The sequence below is a fragment of the Pocillopora verrucosa genome, chromosome 6 (genome assembly GCF_036669915.1).
Source record: "Pocillopora verrucosa isolate sample1 chromosome 6, ASM3666991v2, whole genome shotgun sequence".
NCBI classification, from domain to species: Eukaryota; Metazoa; Cnidaria; class Anthozoa; order Scleractinia; family Pocilloporidae; genus Pocillopora; species Pocillopora verrucosa.
In genome coordinates, this window is record NC_089317.1 from 4535546 (window position 1) to 4557393 (window position 21848).

At 38.3% G+C, this 21848-nt stretch overlaps 4 protein-coding genes across 4 annotated transcripts; 3 read left to right on the top strand and 1 right to left on the bottom strand.

Moving 5' to 3' along the window:
• The first annotated feature begins 196 nt into the window (after positions 1–196).
• Positions 197–1213, top strand: LOC131780713 (uncharacterized). Its single transcript, XM_059097319.2, has one exon. It carries the CDS (start codon positions 197–199, stop codon positions 1211–1213), a length of 1017 nt encoding a protein of 338 aa, XP_058953302.2.
• Positions 1214–3599: 2386 nt separating this feature from the next.
• Positions 3600–4562, bottom strand: LOC131780714 (uncharacterized). Its single transcript, XM_059097320.2, has one exon. It carries the CDS (start codon positions 4560–4562, stop codon positions 3600–3602), a length of 963 nt encoding a protein of 320 aa, XP_058953303.2.
• A 6372-nt stretch (positions 4563–10934) lies between these two features.
• On the top strand, positions 10935–11903 carry LOC131780715 (uncharacterized). Its single transcript, XM_059097321.2, has one exon. It carries the CDS (start codon positions 10935–10937, stop codon positions 11901–11903), a length of 969 nt encoding a protein of 322 aa, XP_058953304.2.
• Positions 11904–15056: 3153 nt separating this feature from the next.
• Positions 15057–21762, top strand: LOC131780722 (N(4)-(Beta-N-acetylglucosaminyl)-L-asparaginase). The gene is made up of 10 exons (XM_059097330.2): positions 15057–15180; positions 15288–15426; positions 15989–16145; positions 17192–17240; positions 17640–17678; positions 17872–17960; positions 18137–18152; positions 18350–18417; positions 19377–19484; positions 20186–21762. The coding sequence occupies exons 1-10, from the start codon at positions 15069–15071 to the stop codon at positions 20324–20326; spliced, it is 918 nt and encodes a 305-aa protein (XP_058953313.2). The 5' UTR covers positions 15057–15068; the 3' UTR covers positions 20327–21762.
• The last annotated feature ends 86 nt before the right edge of the window (positions 21763–21848 follow it).

The following is a 21848-nucleotide window of genomic DNA, read 5'->3' on the forward strand; positions in this document are numbered from 1 at the left end:
ATCCATGATTTAAATTTGGAAAACATAAAAGAAAAAATGAAGAAAAAACAAAACTTAAGACAAAGAAAAGAGTGAAAGGTTTTTCAATCACGATATGTAGCCATAGCGGCGCGATTTTCCAACTAACAATTTTTCGTTAGATTACACAGTGTCAAATTTAAACAAGGCACTCTTTAGCCACTCAGACAGGTCAGACATGCCTCTTAACGAGATTCAAGCGACGTGGAAGTTTCTTTTCTTTTTTGCTACGTTAATGCTGGTTACGTTAATCTTTACCACGTGGAAATTTGACTCTGCTAAAAGCCCAAACCAGGTGAAAGCGACGAAAGAATTATTTCTGTATCTTACACAAACCGAAAGATGTCTTCGAACGAATGTCACACGAAATCTGGACTTAGACAACCGTTCAAAATGTGGCTGTGACGTTGTTGTTTTAAGTTATAAAGCAGAGTGCCGAGAATATCGCCCAGCTCACTTCACCTACTTGTTTGACAACACAACCACTTGGGGATCCGGTCGTAACAGGCTTTTCTTCCACGCTTTAGAGAGAAACACCTATTACTTGTATTACATATTTCTTGACGATGACATCTCCCTGAAATTTAACGAAAAAGCAACTCCAGCAATGAGACAACTCAGTCCAATCCAAGCTTTCCAAAACTGGCTTCTGGATTACGAGCCTGCAGTTGGTGTAATGGACTATTCGAACAATCCAGCGAAATCTTTAATCCAACTAAACTGGAAGATTTGCAATAAGAACTTTGTAAATCACACTTGGGTTGCAAGTCCGATCATTTTTTTCGATCCTGTTATTAATGCCTTTCATGCAAAAGCGGTCGTCCACATATTTCCGCTGGATACACGGTTTGAACAAGTTAATTGGTGGTTCACAGATAAATATCTTTGTTCTGTCGTGGAGATAAAGTTTCGTGGGCAAGCGTTGTTGTTCTTTCCTGTAACAGTCTACAATCCTCTGCATCGCCCATACCCGAGGTCTCTTGCGGGAATAAACAAAGCCTGGAGAGAATTTATTAAAGATGTAAAAAGAGATGTCCCCGAGCGATTCGCAAATCACAGCTTACTTAGGAAATTCAAGAAGGATCCACAATTATACACGAGAAAATCACAGACTTACTGCATGAATGTAACCCGTCACCAGGAAATTGTACCGTTTGCACACTTTGCAAGAGAGGAAGATAAAAAAAGCATTTAACATAGATTGACACGTGTTAACCTTTGAATTATTTACTCTCTGAGGACTTGGTACAAGTCATTTTGTCGTGAGATAGATGCATGGCAGTGTTTATTCATTTTTTCTAACCTCGTGATGGCTCGAGATTGAGCCGTTTGCGCACTTTGCTAAAGGAGAAGATTGAAGGAAACATGAAATAGATGTTGATATGTATTAAGTTTTAAATAAGACTCGACGGTAAAATAAAAGTTCAAAGCAACTCTTCTACAACGTCGTAGGTAGAAGAAAACACCATTCTTTATCCTTATCCAGGATGGGCACGATAGAAAAAATGAAAAGGGAAATGCGACTATCGCAATTGAAACTAAAATTTTTAGGTCAAGTTTTAAAATCTCCCCAAACCGCGACTAACGTAGCTCTTCAAACCGTGCGGAACTTTTTCGAGCATGCTACTTTTATCGGAAAGTACCAAGAGCCTGTAAATTGGTCCTCTTTGTACGTCTATGCACATAAGACCTCGGTTAGAGAACGCCTGCCATTGATTCCTGTCGCGGTTAACAGTGAGTTAAGCAGCCCCCATGTCCTGCTACTGGGAACAAGCAAGAAAATCGGACGCACAGAGAATGGCGGAGTTAGCCGTTTCTCTGACAACCACAGCCTCTGATTACACTTGTCTTGCTTATTCCACCTTCCACAGACAGAGGACCTGACTGACCTGGAAGAACTTCACATTTCAAGACGGGTCAATTCAGCTCCTGGTATGGGATCTGAGTTAAAATTGGAGTGAACTTCACTGTATCTTAACAGAATTTATAATTATTTCTTTGGACTTACATTGTATTTTGTTTTGACTCGCCGCGAATCAGCAAATATAGTTAAGGTTATCACGGGTCAAATAAGAAAGAAATAAAAAGGCCTGAGTGAGTGTAATGTTTCAAGTTATTAGGGGGTTTTAAAGGCTATCAAAGGTAAAATCTCAATAAGGGTCTGATAGATACCTAGGAGAATTGAATCGATTTTTTGGCTTTTGAGTCGATAAAGTGTGGTGGATACTGATTCCGGTCACGAGATGGCGAGATGACTGATTTCCATGAATAAATTCTTCCTTGTAATCTCCCGTCCGCTTTGAGACCCGCCTCACTCATTACCACAAAAATTTTAAATTCAAAGCAAAATTTCCAAACCAATTTTGTCTACGAAATTTAATTTGCCGGCTACCTAAGGAGAAGTGCATGCCTGTATCTAGTACTTTCTTTGTTAATACAGAACAAGGAGACATGTGCATTTATTGATTTACTCGTGAACAAACTTCGTATAAAAGTGAAGCGCACGCTTACAAGACGTTTGCCTGTTTCTACTAACTTTGAGTTCTTGTTGGCTTATAATGATGTTCACCTCAATTCTGGTTTTGGTTTCCCGAAATTCAGTTGAAAACTACGCTACTTGGTCTTATTTGGAGACCGAATCAAGGGTATGACAAAGATCTTTGGATATGGGTCCATTTTGGTACTTTAATGTTAAAACAATAAATTGTGGCCTTTTTGTTTACAGAGGCACCGACAGGGCGTTTCCCGGTGATTAATTAATGAGACATTTTTGGGGGAGGGGGGATAGGGGGAGAATAGGTTAAGTTAACAAGGGCAAAAGAAATCAAATTGAAGTAATGGGGGAAGGGGGAGAGTAGGCTAAGTTAACAAGGGCAAAAGAGATCAAACTGAAGTAATGGGGGGAGGGGGAGGGGGAGGGGGAGGATAGGTTAAGTTAACAAGGGCAAAACAAAAGAGATCAGACTGAAGTAATGGGGGGGGGTAGGGGGGGAATAGGTGATGTAACAAGGGCAAAAGAGATCAAACTGGAGTCTGTTCAGGCGTCTAATGGGGGGGGGGGGAGAGGAGAATAGGGCAGGCTAACAAGGGCAAAAAAGATCAAACCGAAGTAATGGGAGGGAGGGGGAGAATAGGTTAAGTTAACAAGGGCAAAACAGAAGAGATCAAACTGAAGTAATGGGGGGGGGGGAGGGAGGGAATAGGTGATGTAACAAGGGCAAAAGAACCCAAACTGGAGTAATGGGGGGGAGGGGGACAATAGGTTAAGTTAACATGGGCAAAAGAGATCAAATTGAAGTAATAGGGGTTTGAAAGGGCCAATGTGTAGACAGTTTTGTCGCTGTTTGTTGGTACCTTACGCCAAGCGTACCAGGATCGGCAAAGTTCCTACAAGGTTCACTGATTGAGCCAATTTTCTCACAGTTTGAGTTGCTTTTCTATTTTGGAAAGGGATAGTTAATATTGTTTTCCTCTACTCACGAGTTTAAAAACGTCTGTTCAGGCGTCAAGCTACTTCATAACAAAATGACTCGCACTAAGTCCTCAGAGAGTAACTAATTCAAAGCTTAACACGTGTCAATCTATGTTAAATATTTTTTTTTATCTTCCTCTCTTGCAAAGTGTGCAAACGGTACAATTTCCTGGTGATGGGTTACATTCATGCAGTAAGTCTGTGATTTTCTCGTGTATAATTGTGGATCCTTCTTGAATTTCCTAAGTAAGCTGTGATTTGCGAATCGCTCGGGGACATCTCTTTTTACATCCTTAATGAATTCTCTCCAGGCTTTCTTTGTTCCCGCAAGAGACCTCGGGTATGAGCGATGCAGAGGATTGTAGACTGTTACAGGAAAGAACAACAACGCTTGCCCACGAAACTTTATCTCTACGACAGAACAAAGATATTTATCTGTGAACCACCAGTTAACTTGTTCAAACCGTGTATCCAGCGGAAATATGTGGACGACCGCTTTTGCATGAAAGGCATTAATAACAGGATCGAAAAAAATGATCGGACTTGCAACCCAAGTGTGGTTTACAAGGTTCTTATTGCAAATCTTCCAGTTTAGTTGGATTAAAGATTTCGCTGGATTGTTCGAATAGTCCATTACACCAACCGCAGGCTCGTAATCCAGAAGCCAGTTTTGGAAAGCTTGGATTGGACTGAGTTGTCTCATTGCTGGAGTTGCTTTTTCGTTAAATTTCAGGGAGATTTCATCGTCAAGAAATATGTAATACAAGTAATTGGTGTTTCTCTCTAAAGTGTGGAAGAAAAGCCTGTTACGGCCGGATCCCCAAGTGGTTGTGTTGTCAAACAAGTAGGTGAAGTGAGCTGGGCGATATTCTCGGCACTCTGCTTTATAACTTAAAACAACAACGTCACAGCGACATTTTGAACGGTTGCTTAAATCCAGATTTTGTGTGAGTTTCGTTCGAAGACATCTTTCGGTTTGAGTAAGATACACAAATAACTCTTGCGTTGCTTTCACTTGGTTTGGGCTTTTAGCAGAGTCAAATTTCCACGTGGTAAAGATTAAAGTAGCCATCACGAGGGTAGAGAAAATGAATAAACACTTCAATGCTGCTTGGATCTTGTTTAAAAGTATCATGTCTGACTTATCTGGCCTAATTGTAAGTGCCGACAGAAGAATCGTGTAGAAGATTGATAAATGGAACATCGAGCCGTCATGGTTACACAAATCGCTTAGAAAATCTCTCTTTTTCATTTTCTCTCTCTGTTTTATTTATTTATTAATTTTTTTTGTTGGTTTTCTCCCCCTGTTATTCACGGATCTGAATAAAAATTAAATTTCCCTGCCACATTCATAAATTTAATATGAAAGGTTGAGAAGTATTGTCAGTAAAAAGGAAAACCTAAATTTGCACTCATACTTAAAACTGAATCTTACATACATTTTCAAGAAAATGATGGAGGTATATATATTTTTTTCAAGAGGATCATTTAACAACCTTAGAGATTCATGGCACCTAATTTTCAATCGAGAGGCATTTTGAATAATAAATTTGTGAAGGTAACATGGTCATGCCACGTATTGGAGTGTGGTTTTAGATTGTTGCATTCCTATAAACACGCGAAAGAGACGGAATTCAGACCCGTGGTTAGATGATAAGAATCGTGGTGATGAGAGAAGATCTTACTACAACTTTTTCAGACCTCCAAGGTATCATGCGCCTAAAGATTTTCCTTTATCGAATATAGTTAAGGTCTGGGACTTTACTTACGACTAATAAACACTTAAATTATGAGCACATCATGACATGAGATTTGACTTTCAGCCGTCAAAGGGCCTAAAATTTGACTGTCAACCGTCAAATCATCTTTTAGCTACCCTCCGTTAAAATCATCATTTGAATTAACACCCGCTTAATATTTGATGATGGTGAAGCAGAAGCAACTATCACGCACGGAAATCTCGAGCTCATAAAAATCCAATCGTTGCGTACCTAAAATGCATGAAACATGTAAAACATGGCCAAATGGCAACCAAACAGATGCACGAAAATCAATCTAAATTCGCTCACGCAGCGTGACAAAATATTTCCACAGAAATAAAAAAAAAAAAAAAAGTAAGACTATGTAAAGGTTATAGTTTATTTGCTTTATAATTTATATAGTTCCAGTGCAGAGCCTAAACTCCCACGAAGCTTTCTAATTTTAAATCATGGTTATAATCAAACTGTTTAATCGTTTGTCTCACGATGTAGTCACTTGAGTTGTAGATCGCGACGTTTCCACTGCTTACTTAGTGTGAGACTCGTTCAAAGACATCTTTCGGTTTGAGTTAGATACACAAATAATTCTTGCGTCGTTTTGTCTTCGTTTGGGCTTTTAGCTGAGTCAAATTTCCACGTGGTAAAGATTAAAGTAGCCATCAGGAGGGTAGAAAAAATGAATAAACACTTCCATACTGCTTGGATCTTGTTTAAAAGTGCCATGCCTGACTAATCTGGCCGAATAGTAAGTGCGACAGTAGAATCGTGCAGAAGGTTGGTAAATGGAGCATGGAGCCTTCATGGTTACACAAATCGCTCATGATAAAATCTTTCTTTGTGTGAAAAGTGCCATGTCTGACTAATCTGGGTAAATAGTTAGTGTCGACAGAAGAATCGTGCAGAAGATGGGTAAATGGAACATCAAGCCGTCATGGTTACACAAATCGCCTGCAAAATCTTTCTTGTTGTTTTTGTTTTTGTTTTGGTTATCTTTTCCCTCCTGTTATTCACAGATCTGAATAAAAATGAAATTTCATTGCCACATTCATAAATTTGATATGAAAAGTTGAGAAGTATTGTCAATGAAAAGGAAAACCTAAATTTGCTCTCTCGCTTAAAACTGAAAATAGTTCTTACCTTTCTTCACATGCATTTTCAAGAAAATGATAGAGGTATATATATATTTTTTTCAAGTATTCCCAATTTGGATGAATAAAAGGGGAAACATTTTAAGAAACAAAGAAGATCATTTAACAACCTTAGAGATTCATAGCACCTAATTTACATTGAGAGGCATTTTCAATAATAGATGATTTGTTTCAATAAGAGTAAAGGTAACATAATCTTGCCAAGTACTGGAGTGTGGTTTTAGATTGTTGCATTTCTTATAAACACGCGAAAGAGCCGGAATTAAGACCTGGAAAGATGATAAGAATCGTGGGGATGAGAGAGGATCTTATCACAACTTTTTTAGACCTCCAAGGTATCATGCGTCTAAAAATTATACTTTATAGAATATATTTAAGGTCGGGGACTTTAACTTACAACTAACAAACAGTTCAATTATGAGCACATCATGAGATTTGACCGTCAACCGTCATAGCATGTTTTAGCTACCCTCCCGCCTAATAGTTGATGATGGTGAACAAGAAGCAACCATCACGCACGGAAATCTCAAGCTCATACAAATCCAATTGTTACGTGAGATGCCTGAAATCTGTTATTTAATTTACTTAACCTACTCTCCCCCTCCCCCCATTACTTCAGTTTGATCTCTTTTGCCCTTGTCAACTTAACCTATTCTCCCCCCCTCCCCCCATGACCTCAGTTTAATCTCTTTTGCCCTTGTTGACTTGACCTATTCTACCCTCCCCTCAATGACTTCAGTTTGATCTCTTTTGCCCTTGTTAACCTTAACCTATCATGCGTCTAAAGATTTTCATTTATCGAATGCATGTAAGGTCTGGGACTTATACAACTATATACAACTACTAAACAATTAAATTATAAGCGCACTATGAGATTTGACCGTCAGCCGTTAAAGGACCTAACATTTGACCGTCAACCGTCAAAATCGAAAAAATTTGACCGTCAACCGTCAAAACATCTTTTAGCTACCCTCCGTTAAAATCATCATTTAAATTAACACCCGCTTAATAGTTAATGATGGTGAAAACAGAAGGAACTATCATGCACGCAAATCTCAAGCTTATAAAAACCCAATTGTTACGTGCGTGGAATGCCTGAAATCCGTAAAACATGGCCCAATGGTAGCCAAACAGATGCACGAAAATCAAGACATTGAAAAACAAGAATTGAAAGCGCTAACGCTGCGCGACAAAATATTTCTACATCTATAGTTGACATTGTTGCCATCGTCGAGAGTTCTCTCCCCACTACTGCCTGCCTATCTTAGTACAGGTAGTAGTGGGAAGAGATCTCAGCTAAAACGCAACCAGAGGAAAAAAAAAACCCAAACAAGACTATATGAAGGTTAGAATTCATTTACTTTATAATTTATATAGTTCCAGTGGGGAGCCTAAACTCCCATACAAAGCTTTATAATTTTAAATCATGGTTATATAATAATCATCTGTTTAATCGTTTGTCTCACGATGTAGTTACTTGAGTTGTAGATCGCGACGTTTCCACAGCGTACTTAGTGTGAGACTCGTTCAATTAAAGACATCCTTCGGTTTGAGTTAGCTATAAAAATAATTCTTGCGTCGTTTTGTCTTCGTTGGGCTTTTGAAAGAGTCAAATTTCCACGTGTTAAAGATTAAAGTAGCCACCAGGAGGATAGAAAAAAATGAATAAACACTTCCACACTGCTTGGATCTTGTTTAAAAGTACCATGTCTGACTTATCTGGCCGAATAGTAAGTGCCGACAGAAGAATCGTGCAGAAAGTTGGTAAATGAAACATGGAGCCGTCATGGTTACACAAATCGCTTGTAAAATCTTTCTTTTTTTTCTTTTGTTGTTTAATTATTGTTTTTTTTTTGTTTGTCTTTCCCCCACTCCCCTGTTATTTACGGATCTGACTAAAAATTAAATTTCACTGCCACACTCATAAATTTTATATGAAAGGATGAGAAGTATTGTCAGTGAAAAGGAACACGTTAATTTGCACTCATGCTTAGAACTGAATTTCATTCTCACTTTTCCTCACATACATTTTCAATAAAATAATGGAGGTATATTCTTTTTTTTTTCAAGAATTCCTAGTTTGAATCAATGAAAGAGGAAACTTTTTAAGAAACAAAGAAGATCATTTAACTACCTTAGAGATTCGTGGCACCTAATTTGCATCGAGGGGCATTTTGAATAATAAATTTGTGGTTTTAGAGTGTTGCAGTTCTTATAAACACGTGAAAGAGCCGGAATTAAGACCTGGAAATATATGATGATAAGAATTGTAATGATGAGAAAGGATCTTACTACAGTTTATTTAGACCTCCAAGGTATTTTGTCTAAAAATTTTCCTATATCGAATATATTTAAGGTCTTGGACTTACAATTAATAAAGAGTTCAATTATGAGCACATCACGAGATTTGACCGTCAGCCGTCAAAGGGCCTAAAATTTGACTGTCAACCGTCAAGGGGCCTAAAATTTGACCCTTTTAGCTACCCTCCGTCAAAATTATCATTTGAATTGACACCCGCCTAATAGTTAATGATGGTGAAAGCAGAAGCAGCTATCACGCACGGAAATCTTAAGCTCACAGAAATCCAGTTGTTACGTGAGATGCCTGAAATCTGTAAAACATGGCCCAATGGTAGCCAAACATGCACAAAAATCAATCTAAATACAAGAATTGAAAGCCCTTACGCTGCGTGACAAAACATTCCAACATCTATTGCTGACATTGCTGCCAGTTTCAGTTTCAGCTGAGCTCTGATCCCACTACCGGGTACCAGTCTTAGTACAGGTAGTAATGGGATGAGATCTTAGCGAAAACGCAACGACATGGCCTGAAATCGCCACCAGAAACCGATAACAACCCAAACAACACAATCTGAAAGTTAAAGATTTATTTGCTTTTTTATTTATGGAGTTTTAGTGCGGAGCCTAAACACCCATTTAATCGTTTGTCTCACGAGGTAGTCACTTGAGATGTAGATCGCGAAGTTTCCACTGCCTACTTAGTGTGAGACTCGTTCAAAGACATCTTTCGTTTTGAGTGAGATACATAAATAATTCTTGCGACGCTTTTTCTTCGTTTGGGCTTTTAGCATCAAACTAAAGTAATAGGGAGGGGGGAGGGGAGAATAGGTTAAGTGAACAAGGGTAAAAGATATCAAACTGAAGTAATGGGGGGGAGGGGGAGAGTAGGTTAAGTTAACAAGGGCAAAAGATATCAAACTGAAGTAATGGGGGGAGGGGGAGAGTAGGTTAAGTTAACAAGGGCAAAGGAGATCAAACTGAAGTCATGGGGGAAGGGGGAGAGTAGGTTAAGTTAACAAGGGCAAAAGAGATCAAACTGAATTCATGGGGGGAGGGGGAGAGTAGGTTAAGTTAACAAGGGCAAAAGAGATCAAACTGAAGTCATGGAGGGGAGGGTAGAATAGGTCAAGTCAACAAGGGGAAAAGAGATTAAACTGAGGTAATGGGGGAGGGGGAGAGGGAGAATAGGTTAAGTTAACAGGGGCAAATGAGATCAAATTGAAGTATTGGGGGGGGAGGGAGAGAATAGGTTAAGTAAACATTGGGACGTATTTTACAGATTTCAGGCATCTCACGTAACAATTGGATTTGTATGAGCTTGAGATTTCCTATGAGCTTGAGATTTCCGTGCGTGATGGTTGCTTCTTGTTCACCATCATCAACTATTAGGCGAGAGGGTAGCTAAAACATGCTTTGACGGTTGACGGTCAAATCTCATGATGTGCTCATAATTGAACTGTTTGTTAGTTGTAAGTTTAAGTCCCAGACCTTAAATATATTCTATAAAGTATAATTTTTAGACGCATGATACCTTAGAGGTCTAAAAAAATTTTAGTAAGATCCTCTCTCATCACCAAGAGTCTTATCATCTTTCCAGGTCTTAATTCCGGCTCTTTAACGTGTTTATAAGAAATGCAACAATCCACAAACCACACTCCAATACGTGGCATGATTGTGTTACCTTCACAAATTCATTATTCAAAATACCTCTCGATGCAAATTAGGTGCCATGAATCTCTAAGATTGTTAAATGATCTTCTTTGTTTCATAAAAAGTTTCCCCCTTTATTGATCCAAGTTGGGAATTCTTGAAAAAAATATATATACCTCTATCATTTTCTTGAAAATGTATGTGAGGGAAGGTGAGAATGATATTCAGTTTAAAACATGAGTGCAAATTAAGGTTTTCCTTTTTACTGGCAATACTTCCTAACCTTTCATATCAAATTTATGAATGTGTCAGGGAAATTTTATTTTCATTCAGATCCGTAAATAACAGGGGGGAGGGGAAAAGACAAACACAAAATAAATAAATAAATAAATAATTACAACAAAACAAAAAAAGAAAGATTTTACAAGCGATTTGTGTAACCATGACGGCTCCTTGTTCTATTTACCAATCTCTTACATGATTCTTCTGTCGGCCCTTACTATTCAGCCAGATAAGTCAGACATGATACCTTTAAACAAGATTCAACCAGCATGGAAGTGTTTATTCATTTTCCCTACCCTCGTGATGGCTACTTTAATCTTTACCACGTGGAAATTCGACTCTGCTAAAACCCCAAACCAAGTGAAAGCGACGCAAGAATTATTTCTCTATCTTACTCAAACCGAAAGATGTCTTCGAAAGAATGTCACTTTAAATCTGGATTTAGGCAACCGTTCAAAATGTCGCTGTGACGTTGTTGTTTTAAGTTATAAAGTAGAGTGCCGAGAATATCGCCCAGCTCACTTCACCTATTTGTTTGACAACACAACCACTTGGGGATCCGGTCGTAACAGGCTTTTCTTCCACGCTTTAGAGAGAAACACCAATTACTTGTATTACATATTTCTTGACGATGACATCTCCCTGAAATTCAACAAAAGAGCAACTCCAGCAATGAGACAACTCAGTCCAATCCAAGCTTTCCAAAACTGGCTTCTGGATTACGAGCCTGCCGTTGGTGTAATGGACTATTCGAACAATCCAGCGAAATCTTTAATCCAACTAAACTGGAAGATTTGCAATAAGAACCTTGTAAACCACACTTCGGTTACAAGTCCGATCATATATTTCGATCCTGTTATTAATGCCTTTCATGCAAAAGCGGTCGTCCACATATTTCCGCTGGATACACGATTTGAACAAGTTAGTTGGTGGTTCACGGATAAATATCTTTGTTCTGTCGTAGAGATAAAGTTTCGTGGGCAAGCGTTGTTGTTCTTTCCTGTAACAGTCTACAATCCTCTGCATCGCCCATACCCGAGGTCTCATACGGGAACAAAGAAAGCCTGGAGAGAATTCATTCAAGATGTAAAAAGAGATGTCCCTGAGCGATTTGCAAATCACAGTTTACTTAGGGAATTTAAGAAGGATCCACGATTATACACGAGAAAATCACAAACTTACTGCATGAATGTAACCCGTCACGAGGAAATTGTGCCGTTTGCACACTTTGTAAGAGAGGAAGATAAAAAGAAAACATTTAACATAGATTGACACGTTTCAAGCTTTGAAGTAGTTACTCTCTGAGGACTCAGCGCGTGTCATTTTGTCATGAAATAGCTTGACGCCTGAACAGACGTTTTTAAACTCGTGAGTAGAGGAAAACAATATTAATTATTCCTTTCCAAAATAGAAAAGCAACTCAAACTGTGAGAAAATTGGCTCAATCAGTGAACCTTGAAGGAACTTTGCCGAGCCTGGTACGCTTGGCGTAAGGTACCAACAACCAGCGACAAAACTGTTCACACATTGGCCCTTTCAACCCCCTATTACTTCAATTTGATCTCTTTTGCCCTTGTTAACTTAACCTATTCTCCCCCCCAATTACTTCAGTTTAATCTCTTTACCCTTGTTTACTTAACCTATTCTCCCCCTCCCCCCCCTCCATTACTTTAGTTTGCTGCTAAAAGCCCAAACGAAGAAAAAGCGTCGCAAGAATTATTTGTGTAACTCACTCAATGGCAGCCAAACATTTGATTTAGATGATCTAAAGACAACAATTAAAATCGTGCCAAAATATTTCCACTTCTATTGTTGACATATTGTTGACCGTGGTGATGAGAGAGGATCTTACTACAATTTTATTAGACCTCCAAGGCATCATGCGTCTAAAGATTTTCATTTCTCAAATAGATTTAAGGTCTGGGACTTTAACTTACAACTAATAAACAGTTCAATTATGAGCACGTCATGAGATTTGACTGTCAACTGTCAAAGGACCTAACACTTGATCGTCAGCCGTCAAAGGGCCTAAAATTTGACCGTCAACCATCAAAGCATGTTTTAGCTACCCTCCGTTAAAATCATCATTTGAATTAACACCTTCTTTACAGTTAATGATGGTGAAAGCAGAAGCAACTATCACGCACAGAAATCTCAAGCTCATAAAAATCCAATTGTTACGTGAGATGCCTGAAATCTGTAAAAAATGGCCCAATGGTAGCCAAACAGTTGCACAAAAATCAATCTGAAATCGCTTACACAGCGTGACAAGATAATTCCACATATATCATATATCATTTATCGTCGAGTTTCAGCCGAGCTCTCATCCCACTACTGGCTGCCTGCCTTAGTACAGGTAGTAGTGGGATAGATCTCAGCTAAAATGCAACGAAATGGCCTGAAATCGCTACCAGAGAACAATAATAACCCAAACAACACTATCTGAAAGTTGGAATTCTTGCGTAGCTTTCTCTTTGTTTGGGCTTTTAGCAAAGTCAAATTTCCACGTGTTAAAGATTAAAGTAGCCATCACAAGGATAGAAAAAATGAATAAACACCATACTGCTTGGATCTTGTTTAAAAGTATCATGTCTGACTTATATGGCCGAATAGTAAGTACCGACAGTGGAATCGTGCAGAAGATTGGTAAATGAAACATCGTGCCGTCATGGTTACACAAATCACTTGTGAAATCATTTTTTTTTTCTTTTGTTGTTTTATTTATCTATGTTTTTGTTTGTCTCCCCCTCTGTTATTTACGGATCTGAATTAAAAATGAAATTTCACTGCCACATTCATAAATTTGACATGAAAGGATGAGAAGTACTGTCAGTAAAAAGGAAAACGTTAATTTGGACTTATGCTGAAAACTGAATTTCATTCTCACCTTCCACATACATTTCCAAGAAAATGATGGAGGTATATTCTTTTTTTTAAGAATTCCTAATTTAGATCAGAAAAAGGGGAAACTTTTTAAGAAACAAAAAAGATCATTTAACAACCTTAGAGATTCATGGCACCTAATTTGCGTCGAGAGGCATTTTGAATAATAAATTTGTGAAGGTAAAATAATCATGCCACGTATTGGAGTGTGGTTTTAGAATGTTGCATTTCTTATAAACACGCGAAAGAGCCGGAATTAAGACCTGGAAAGGTGATAAGAATCGAGGGGATAAGAGAGGATCTCACTACAATTATTTTAGACCTCCAAGGTATCATGCGTCTAAAGATGTTCGTTTATTGAATATATTTAAGGTCTGGGAATTTAACTTACAACTACGAAGTGATTAAATTATGAGCACATCGATATCATAAGATTTGACCGTCAACCGTCAAAATCGGAAAAAAATTGACTGTCCACTGTCAAAGCATCTTATAGAAATCCTCCGTCAGAATCATCATTTGAATAAACACCCACTTAATAGTTGATGATGGCGAAAGCATAAGCAAATCAACTATCACGCACGGAAATCTCAAGCTTATAAAAACCCAATTGTTACGTACGTGAGATGCCTTAAATCTGTAAAACATGACCAAATGGTAGTCAAATAGATGCACGAAAATAATCTAAAAACAAGAATTGAAAGCGCTTACGCTGCGCGACAAAATATTTCCACATGTATTGTTAACATTGTTGTCATCGTCGAGTTTCAGCTGAGCTGTCTCCTCACTGCTGCCTGCCTGTCTTAGTACAGGTAGTAGTGGGATGAGATCTCAGCTAAAACGCAACGAAATGGCCTGAAATCGCTACCAGAGAAGCAAAATAACCCAAACAACTCGATGTAGTCACTTGAGATGTAGATCGCGACGTTTCGACTGCTTACTGCTAGTCTTCATCAGGCGATGGGGTCGGCAGTTCACGTGTTACCATTTGTATCCCGGCGAGTAAGCGATTGGTGGAATTCAATCCCCATTGTTCCGGTGAGTTTTGGTTTTCCGAACTCTTTAACCTCTCTACGATATTATATTATGGTCGAAGCGAAAACGGAGACCCCCGAAAGCTAAGACCTGAGACCCGAAAACGAAGACCCGAAAATTAAACGAAGACTCGCAAATCAAACGAAGAGTCCTTCAGGAAGCTTGCGTCACGCTTTATGGCTTCACAGAAAAAAGCCAGTTTTAAAAAAGGTTGACAACCTCTCCGTTCGCAACGTGATCATTTATTAGTTAAACAAAAGCGAAATTGCCGATAATTACATCAAACGTTAAATCGGAGTTCGCTTTCTTTTCTTTTTCGTGTCTAAGGTCTTCGGTCTCAGTTTCGGGGGTCTTGGATTGGGAATTATTTTTTTTAAGTTAAGTATAGGACATATATGTTGTGGGGATAATAATTCCCCATACATGACGGATTTACTCCTAAGCAGCTTTTCCTTGCGTGTCTGCTCCTGGCCAGCGGGTGGGTTTCGTTTCCAGTTTACGAGATGATGCACGGTCAAGATGGCGGTTGTTGTGGGCACTTGGCCATTTAGCTTAGAAGCGGTGAAATTGATCTCTAGAAAGCTACGAGAAGGGAACGGATGTATTGATGCACTGGAAAGTGGAATCAATTGTAATTTGGTTGCAAACTTTTGTGCAAGTTTTTTTGTCATGCTGCAGAAAAAATCAATTATTTTAACGTAGTAATCTAGTTGCGCTCACAAGGATTTTTTTTTTTAGTAATTGAAGAAGATCCTGACACAGGTCTCTATTTTGTTGGGAGAGGAGGATTACCTAACTCTAAGGGTATTTTGGAGTGTGATGCGGCAGTCATGGATGGAGATACGTGTCGTTTTGGAGCAGTTGCTGCTTTGCAAGGGTATTAGCACTAGTTTTCCCCAGTTTTGGGGGGAGGGGTGATTGATATTTTCAGGCTTTGGAGAGTCGATTTTCTCATCCTTTTCCCCGCTTCTTATTCCCCATTGATAAGTACATGAAAGTTTAATAATTACCTCCGGGCAATCTTTAACTCATTCACTCCCAAGACCTCATAAGTAATTCTCTTTGATGTCTGCCATACAATTCTTGTGATGTTAGTTTGGAGAATTTGGCATTGTATATTACTTTACTTTCATCACTTTTCTGCTTGTTATTATATTGAGTGAGGTCAAATTCTGTGTTGGTCCCTTTAAAGGGTTGAGGAACGCTGATTGTTGGCAGGTGATATCAATTGATTGTAATCAGCAAAGCCATCTTTATTAAATGTTTTGTTTCCTGATGCCTTCCTTTTGTTAAACATTCTATCTGGAAATTTTTTCTCTTTTATTTCTATGCTTTTTTCAAAGAAAGTTGGTTGGTCAGGAAATGGAAAAGAAAACATTTTTGAGGACAGTTTAACTGACAATTAATTTCCACTTAACCTTTTGATTAATTTTCTTTAGAGTTGCAACTGCTTTCTCCGTTGCAAGATGTGTGATGGAAAAGTCACCTCATAGTATGCTTGTGGGAAGCGGTGCACAGGAATTTGCTCAGAATAATGGGTTCCCTGTGGAATCAAATTCAGCTTTACAGACACAGCAGTCAAGAGAAGCATTTCAGGTGTGCCAAACTTTTGAAATTTTCAACCCTTAAACCACAAAGACTGACCAGCATCTTTTTTCTCATTACAATGTCATCCCTGAATCAAACATTAAGGTCATGAGAACTGAGGGATTGATCATCAATTAAAGAAGCTATTGATTGGTAAACAAATTCTCCTTGTCTGCAACTTAAGAAATGTAAAGAGAATATTGTGGAGAATATACATACTGATGTCAGGGTGTAAAGTGTTAAGGAAGGAGATTTTGTATTGCAGTAGACATTTTTCTAGTAACAGAAAATTATTTAATCCTTCAACTCCCAGAAGTGATACATGTAACCTCTATCTGACTGTATATACCTACAATGTCAATACATAATCCAACCTACAGGTAATACTAATACCCATACTTGTAAGGTAGAGGTTTTTATCTTGGTTTAACTTGGTTTAACACCAAGTTCTTGTAAATGAATTGTGAAGAAATATATGTAACTTGAGGGCAGAATTCACATTCAGATCTTGGGAGTTAAAGGGTTAAACAGTTGATCTGTATTGTTTCTTTTCCTGCTCCTCAAGTGTTGATAAGTTATTACAAATAGATGTAGCTGGCTGAACCCTTCTGTATTAGTAAACTGCAGTTTACAATCACATGAGGGCTGGGTTATGATACTTAAACAATGATTTTTCCTTGAATCACTGACACTACAGTCAACTGTCACTCAGTAGAATGAGTAAGCTATGCTGACACAGGCAACTAAAAATCCTGGTTGAACTTTGTCACTCCCAAGATCTCATTAGTAATTCTCCTTACATTCTGCCATGTAATTGTTTTTTTTGTTAGTAGGGAGAATTTGTTATTTGATTAACTTATACGATACAAACCCTAATTGACTTGCCTGCTTGATATTGTATTGATATTGTAAGGAGAAATTCAGTCTTTATCATACATGGGAGTTACAGTGTGTTAAGCAGTTTTTCCTTAGTCATTCTAAGCCTTACCAATGTGCTGAAAATAATGATCCTTGTAAACTTATGATAACCATCAACATTTGTCTATCCTTAGTAGAAATTTCTTGAGAAGTCAGGTGAAGAAGAAGGAGGCCATGATACCATAGGTGAGGAGTTGCAGCTTTTGATTAAGGTTTTTAGTAAATTCTTCTTTTGATTAAATGGCACGTTTTATTTCTTTTGTCGATTTGTTTAGGTTTTGCCCTACCCCCTTTTTGTTAAATCTCACAGTGCTTGAATTCAGTTTCTAGTCCTTGCTCCAGTGGTTTTTTCTCCACATTCTCTGGTTCCCCCCCCTCTTTTTACAAAACTACAATCATGTAACACTCCAAATTACAGTTCAGCCTTGTAACAGTGGACATAAAAAGTTGATTTTCATTCAGTTGCTGTGTCATTTTGTTTGTTTTTGTGAGGAAGATATTTGTTAGATTTGTAAGAAATTTGTGGAAACTTGAGCTATGTGCTGATCAATGCCTGTTAATAGTAATGTTTTTTTTCTTTGAAAGGCATTTTGGTCATGGACTCAAGGAGCCATCTTGTTGCAGGTAACTTTGTAACATACAGTGAAATAGTAGGATGTGAATTATTTTAAAGTCAATATCAAACTTATTTGTACACTGTATTTTGGAAAAGTTGATTAGGTGGAATTACTGGAAAAAGTGTTGCTGATCTGAAATACAGTTTTTAAGTGTTTATTATGATATTTTTAAAATGTTCAAGTGCATTTTATTTCCACAGGTGTTTCTTCAAGTGGGATTGCCTTCAAACACCCAGGGAGGGTTGGAGATTCACCTCTCCCAGGGTCAGGATTATATGCTGATAACGAGGTGAGTAAATTGTGAGCATTTTACAGTGTAAGAAATTGTAGCAGTTAAAAAAAGTGGTAGCATGAAACTGGAATATATTTTCAACTTGTTGTGCATGCTGGCTTCTTATATCTGAATATGCATATCTTCTGCTAGTTGAGATAAATATTCCAAACTTTTCTTTTTCTATTTTTCAGATTGGAGCAGCAGCAGGTTTGTTTTGAGATGGTCAGGACACACCTTTTGCTTGATTTTAAATATGGTGTCTTTCTGATTTTTGATCTGGTTTTTGAAGGTGTTTCCAGTCTGCTTATAAGTCCTGCAAAATTAAATGGAGCAGTATTGCTTGAAATGAATTTAAGATGCAGATTAGAGACTGCTACCTGTAACTGTCTTAATTTGATTTGCAGCTACTGGGGATGGTGACAAAATGATGAGATTCTGTCCTGCTTTTCATGTTGTTCAACTCATGAGGCAGGCAAGTTGATTTGTATTTTCTAATATAGAATTGAAGAAAGTAGTAATCCAAAACCAATATGGCCTGGAACTGTTTTACTTGACAGAAAACATCCTGATTGGTTAGCTTGTTATCCACAACAGGGAGAGTTTTTAGTACTAAGGCTAGTGGCACTGTGCAAATCAACAATTACAACTTCAGAGCTATATGGAATAAAGAGAGACCCATGGCTATATAGTGAATTGTTATTTACAAATGCATCATTGGAATACTTGACCTTGGGACCTCTGGGTTGTGAGCCAGGTACTCCCAACTCTTGGCTCTGCTCAGATGCCTCTTCCAGTACACAAAGGGTGTGAATTGAACTACCCCCCAAAAAACCAGAATCTTGCCAATGTCAAATGCTTTTTCCTAATCTTGCACCACTCACAATGAGTCTTGAAATCTCCTCCTGTTCATGACTGCAGTTAATTAATTTTAGCCTTGAAGTCTCATATTTTTTCAAAATTCTGTCATGAGCTTTATTCAATTATGCACATCAAGTTTGCATGATGAGGTTGATTCCCAATAGTGTCACCATTGAAAAAAGTAAAGAGCAGTCTGTGATCCAACACAACGAATGTGAGTACAAGAAATCTAAGACTTGTAACTATAACTAGATTACTAACTTCACTGAATAAGGCATTCTTTCCATATCATAATTAATTTCCCATTCTTTGACCCTTAAACACTCAGAAGTGATTAACATGTAACTTCTCGATGTAATATCAATGCATTATTCAGCAAGCAGGTAATGAGAATACCTAACCTCATCAGTTAAAAGTTTTTATCTTGATCTAACACCAAATTCTTGGTACTAATTTACAAGGAAATGTGTGACAAATATAGGGAGAATTAAGAATCAGATCTTGGGAGTTAAGGGGATAATCTTTGCCTTTCCCCAGCTAAGTGAATCACAATTAGCACTTTATTTCAACCAGGGTTATTCTCCACAAGAATCTTGTGAGTTAGTGATCAAAGAAGCCCAGCAAAAAGCAAAAACAGCTACTAAACCATTCGAAATGGCCTTGATTGCTATCAACAAAAAGGTAATGCAGTGAAAAGTTTTGTTACTGTTTGATTATTTGTAATTAACAAAACAAAAAAATCTGAGCTAAACCATACTCTAACCTTAAGGTCAACGTTTGGCAGGGAATGAGGTTTTATAGCAGAAGTGAACTGTTAGCTTGTGAGCAGACCCTCATTTTTAGTGCTTTAGCATAGGCATTTCTTCACCTGCAGAAAGATACGAGGCCTCAAGGAAGGCTTGTGGCCAACAGGCCTGCAAGGGGTCTAGCACTGATACTGAGTATTATTAGAGCCAGATCCCAGGCAAACCTCTGTGATTTGCCTCAAATCTTTCTGCATGCTCAAATTAAACACTACTCCTGCAGCACTTATGATTTTTGGGCACAATAAATCAAAGAGTACTAGGAATTTGTCTACCTGGATCCAGTTGTTCGAAGCCTCATCTAAGCACAAACCTAGGTTTAAATTTTAATCTAGGTTTCTTATTCCTTTGCTCCAAAGCCTTTTTCGGATAATTTTCTTTATTCTTTTCAGGGCATCCAATCATCAAATTGTATACATAAGTAGCGCTACTGAATTTTCTTTTAAAGCTTTTAAATCTGAATTCAGATTCCACAGTAACCCTGGGTTATCTTAACCCAGCTTTGAAAAACCTTGCCGTGAATTATTCTTGGACATGTACATTTCTTTTTTTTTTTACTTTTTTTTTTTGTATCTCAAGGGTGATTTTGGAGCGGCTGGCACTGTGGCATCATTTAAAGATGAAAGACATAATACCTTGTACACAGGATTCCCATTTGTAGTATGGACTGAAGAAATGAGTGAACCTGAAATCAGAGTCCGACCTCCTCTTTGCTTCTAGTCAAGGTCCATATCACTAGTTGGAAACATAAGCATCCAGGGAGTGTGGCGATTTAAGAAATGCGACATATAATTGCGAATTTTGCTGTAAGCCTTTTCCCTGTTATAGCGGTGAACAGTCTTGAAAAACTCTCCCAGAGCCTATTCATTTGCCAGGAGGAGAATATTCTTGTCAATCTCCCCCAAGCGTTGCGGCTCTAAAAGAGCCTGGTCCCTGGTCAGGAGAAGAATAGTCTCGTCAGTCTCCCACAAGTGTCGTGGCACTTGTATGAACATTTTAGGACAATTATCGGTAGGCATCATCAATTAAATAGAAACTTCACATGGCGACTTAGCCTTGTCACAAGAGTGACAAGGCCACGACGCATCCACTCAGGTATTTTCCAGCCAAAGAAGGAAAAGTGCTTCAAAGTACGTCGCCAATCGGAGAGGCAGTGTGATTTTTGGTAAAGGCGGTGTTCATCACCCGCCTGGCGTTAACGAATCTGCTCATCTCTGCATTTACAGGAACAGCATTCCTTCTTTTCTCTAACAACACGACCGTCCTCTGGAAAGCACGTTCGCCATGGTTCATATTCAAATAATACTCGAACCTCGAACTCCAAAGCAAATTTCACGAATGCGCGAAGGCACACTGTAAAACCTGTTTGTAAAGCCGGTTGGTGCACGCGCTTGATGAAAAGTTAAAGGGAAGAAGAAAACTGGGGCACATCGCAAAGCCTGTAGGTGCACGCGCTTTCTTGTAACTATGTACAGTCTCTTTTTTCGCGACTTTTTTTACGGTCCCTTTTTTTCGCGACTGTTTTCACATTCCCTTTTTTTTGGTGACTGTTTTTACAATTTTTTTTTCCCGACTGTTTTTAGTCCCTTTTTTTTGCGACTTTTTTTGTCGCGACTTTTCTTCGGCGTGAATTGGCTCAGCCTTGCAGTGGGAAACAACCGTGTTAAAAAGCTTGTGCACAAGATAAAAATCGAAGAGAAGATCGACCAAAAAATATCCTCTAAAAGCTCAAGTACTAATGCAAACGCGAGGTCGACGCTTAACTGCAGATTTTATTAAATGGCTCACGAAAAAAATATATGGTTTGAAACGATAGGAAAATGTATTATTGTGAAATATAAGCTTAAACTTACTTTCATTTTCACAAACTGATCATTAAGCTATGAACGTTCAGCAGCTCATTAAGAACGGTTCATCAGAAACAATTAACTTACTGACATTGTGACAAGATGATTGAGGTATAAATTTATCCGCTAACAAGCTGAAATAGGCAAACACACCAAAAAAGATTCTTACCAGAATAAGGTTCGCCGAGTCTTGTAGACAAGGCTACAGAAATAATTTTTCCCTTTGTTGTACGTCGAGTGGACGGCGCGGTGTACACCTCGTTCTTGCGAATTTCGCGCTAAATTCGATCTGAATGACGTAAGGCTTCAGACGTAAGACCCCACACGAACTGTTCCATTTCAATTATGGCGGTTACGACGATCAGCCAATTACTGTAATACAAATTAAACCCTTT

Excerpts from the sequence above, each read along its gene's own strand:
- LOC131780713 (XM_059097319.2), top strand. The coding sequence starts at position 197 with ATGCCTCTTAACGAGATTCAAGCGACGTGGAAGTTTCTTTTCTTTTTT.
- LOC131780714 (XM_059097320.2), bottom strand. The coding sequence starts at position 4,562 with ATGGCTACTTTAATCTTTACCACGTGGAAATTTGACTCTGCTAAAAGC.
- LOC131780715 (XM_059097321.2), top strand. The coding sequence starts at position 10,935 with ATGGCTACTTTAATCTTTACCACGTGGAAATTCGACTCTGCTAAAACC.
- LOC131780722 (XM_059097330.2), top strand. The coding sequence starts at position 15,069 with ATGGCGGTTGTTGTGGGCACTTGGCCATTTAGCTTAGAAGCGGTGAAA. Across the intron at positions 15,181-15,287 it reads ACTGGAAAGTGGAATCAATT|TAATTGAAGAAGATCCTGAC; the intron begins GTAATTTGGTTG and ends TTTTTTTTTTAG. Across the intron at positions 17,241-17,639 it reads AGGAGGCCATGATACCATAG|GCATTTTGGTCATGGACTCA; the intron begins GTGAGGAGTTGC and ends TTTCTTTGAAAG.